This window comes from Leguminivora glycinivorella, chromosome 16 (assembly GCF_023078275.1).
Source record: "Leguminivora glycinivorella isolate SPB_JAAS2020 chromosome 16, LegGlyc_1.1, whole genome shotgun sequence".
In the NCBI taxonomy this organism is placed as follows: Eukaryota; Metazoa; Arthropoda; class Insecta; order Lepidoptera; family Tortricidae; genus Leguminivora; species Leguminivora glycinivorella.
In genome coordinates, this window is record NC_062986.1 from 21,746,500 (window position 1) to 21,750,090 (window position 3,591).

At 39.3% G+C, this 3,591-nt stretch overlaps 1 protein-coding gene across 1 annotated transcript; it reads left to right on the forward strand.

Moving 5' to 3' along the window:
• Positions 1 to 1,497: 1,497 nt before the first annotated feature.
• Positions 1,498 to 2,538, forward strand: LOC125234419 (3-hydroxyisobutyryl-CoA hydrolase, mitochondrial-like). Its single transcript, XM_048140650.1, has one exon. The coding sequence runs from the start codon at positions 1,498 to 1,500 to the stop codon at positions 2,536 to 2,538; it is 1,041 nt and encodes a 346-aa protein (XP_047996607.1).
• The last annotated feature ends 1,053 nt before the right edge of the window (positions 2,539 to 3,591 follow it).

The following is a 3,591-nucleotide window of genomic DNA, read 5'->3' on the forward strand; positions in this document are numbered from 1 at the left end:
AAGGGAGAATAGAGATGGGACGATAATCTGCAAAAGAAGAAGGATTAGACTTTTTGGGAATAGGAACGATACAGGCGTCCTTCCAAAGTGAAGGAAAGGAGCTGGTAAAAATGGAGTTATTAAGAATGACGGAAATGACAGGAATAAGTAAGTCAATGATAGGAAGGATCATATTACGGCTAATACAATCGACCCCAACGGCATTAGATGCTATGGACAGTAAGCTCTTCTTAATATCACTGTCAACGAAAGGAAGAAGAGAGAAGAGAGACGAGTCAGGAGTTGGAAGAGTAGAGAGGTATTCAAGAGTCTTAACTTTATCAGGGCCACTAAATACAGCAGAAGTAGAAAAATGCTTGTTAAGTTGGTTTAAGTTAACGTCTTTAGGGATATTCTTTTGGGACTTTCCAACTCCTAGCGACTTAAAAAACTTCCATACTTTCGCAGGGTCACCGTTTTCAACAGACTGGTGAATATGGCGTCGCTGAGCGTCACGACAGATGGTGCTGCAGCGGTTACGCAGGGCGTGGTAGCGAGCCTTGTTAGCATCCGACGGTTTGGATTTGTACTTGGATTTGGCAGAGTTCTTTTTTAGCAATAGCGTTTTGATTTCCTCAGTTAGCCAAGGGGCAGGAAGATGCTTTACCTTAATCGAGCGTACTGGGGCGTGCTCATCATAGAGTTGAGTCAGTAAAGAGTTAAAAAGTGACACTTGGTCGTCAACAGAAACAGTTCTAGCAATAACACCCCAGTCAATGGCCGATGCGCTTTCACGGAGTTTAGCTACATCCATCCTACCAAAATTACGCTGAAGAAGTACTTTAGCTTTAGGACTGCAATTTTACATTTGGTAATATCTAATATCGATCAGATTTCTGAAACTTCTAGTTTTTGTTGATCACGCCTCATGAAACTAAAACTTACCGGACCGGGCACTTATTTACATGTATTAGAGGATATGATTTGGAAGAAAGTAGTTCATGTCAATTTCGTTTCCCTTAGGTTTTCACGTAAATTTTCAAAGCCAACATAATAAGTACATATTTAAATCTAGATGCAGAAATAATAAAAATATTGATTGTGATGAACATTACTTAAGTAGTCAGCGTAACTTTTGCAAGCATTGATACTTGGCCCAACACCTCACCTGCCAGTAAAAATAGATCTCATAAAAATATTTTATTACGAAACCGTGAGCATGGTTTATGGTGTTTTAATTATGGAGTTCTAAATGTTTCGCTGAGCAACGATTGTTTTGTACTTTAGTCAGTTTAGTCAGTAGTTATTTGCTTGTCAATGCGTAAAATTACACAAAATTATATCCCGTTTACTGTGATACCCTATTACCCTAATCAGTACGTTTGCTTCGAAGTCATATAAAACATTAAACTTGAGGGTTATTTCATCATGACTATCTTATACTTATATTTTCCAAAGAGCATAGGCAGTGTATGTACAAATGCGTCGATCACAATATTTTGTTACCACGCTAAAGGAATGAAAACAAATGTGCAAGCACCAAAAATACTATTCGAGAAACTGGGCACCGCCGGCGTCGTCACATTCAATCGGCCGAAATTCAATCCTGTGAACTACAGCGTGTCGGCGCAGCTGCACCACGCCCTCGCCTCCTGGGAGAGGAGCTGCTCGAGAGTACTCTTCAAGGGCGCCGGGGGGAACTTCAGCGCTGGAGGGGATTTCAAATGGCTTCTATCTTCTGATCGAGAACCAACCAAGTATGCTTATATGAGTTCAGAATCCAACAACAAATATCGGATATCTCAGAACAGGATTCCGTACGTAGCTTTTATGGACGGTGCAGTGCTAGGTGTCGCCCTAATGTTAGTCGCCCACGCCAAGTACAGAGTGGTCACGGAGCGGACGGTTGTCGCCATGCCTGAAGCTCGCTTCGGTTGGTTATCAAGCGGCCCACATTTTTTACCGAAATTGGACAATCATTTAGGATTCTTCATGTCTATGACTGGTAAACTCTTGAAAAGTAAAGACGTAATGCTAGCTGGCATGGCGACCCACTTTGTTCCCAGTGCTCGCCTACAAGAGCTCGAACTTGAACTCATTAGCTGTAATGTTGAGGATATAGAAACTCGTTTAAATTCATTCAGTGAGCCGATAGGAGAATTTACTCTAGCTCCTCATATAAAAGATATAGACTACTGCTTTTCTGCAGATACTGTTGAAGAAATCATCGAAAGACTGTCAAAGATGGACTGCGAATGGTCTAAAGAGGTTTTAGAGATGATGGCCCCGTTATGCCCGACCATGCTTAAAGTTACCCTTAAGGTGATGCGACTCGGGAAGACCCTCGATCTGAAGAATGCTCTGCGGATGACATACCGGGTGTTGTCCCGCTGTGTAGGGAGCTACAACGCACAAGAGGGTCTGAGGGCACTGCTGGCCGGTGAAGCTGACCATCCGAACTGGCAGCCGAGAAGACTGGAGGAAGTGACAGATGTTATGGTGGACAAATATTTTGAACCTCTGCCGGAAGGAGAAGAACTTAGGCTTTATGACGATTAAAATAACATTTAAGGCCACCCAGAGGTCCAAGCGGTAATTATCTCTTTCTGAATGATGTATTAGCAGTTAATTAGTATCTACAATGTTATTATTTACTTACTAGCGTATTTTACTGTTAATAGGAGGTAACAAATGGGTTTGGCCGGTGGAAGCACGATAGATGGCTATAGCCGATAGTACTCTTTGTTAATTTTATTATACTGTGCTAATAGCAGTGGTTGTATTTTTCCTAATGAAGAATGAATGAACTGAATAAATATTGTAAACGTAGGTACCTACGTTTAAAGAAGACAAGACAGAAACTATAGTCACAGGTATCATGAATAAATAAATATTATATTATAAGATATTATTGCACAAATATTATTTAATTTACAATATACCTACTACTCGTATATGAAAACTACACCAATGATAATCAATAATCAAGCAAACAATATGACAATCTCACAGGCTATGAAAAAGTAAGAAGAAGAGCAAAGAGTTTGCGACAGCGTGTTTTGACGACCATAAAGAGTAAAACGTAATTTTGATTTCGTCCTCTCTTCTTATACCTCTGCCCTTATACCTTTAAATTGTTGAATAATATTGACTTTATAGGGCACAAACATAACATATATGAGTTATATCACTTTATTCACTGCCAAATTATAATGGTTATTTTAAAATACGGATTACGCATGATTTCTCAATCTTGGATCCAAACAGTTAGCAGGAGAACTAAGGTAACTGTACCATATTACGGGAACTTAAGACGTTTCCTACTTTAAGTGAGGTTTGAAACAAAAATGCGAGGTTTCTAGTGGTGTTAACTATTTTATTTTGAGGATAAGTCTTCTACGATTGATTTAAGACACTATTTTGCATCGTAACTTCTAATTTATAGAAATTACCGTTGTTTTACTAAACCCTTAGTTTGCCCATTATTCCAGGATACAATTTTGGTATGGCTTTAATTCCGGGAGTCGTTGTACATTATTACGGGATATCTTTAAAGTCCACTTTGTTGAAGCATAATGTAAAGAAACGAATTAAAAATATTGTTTACATAAA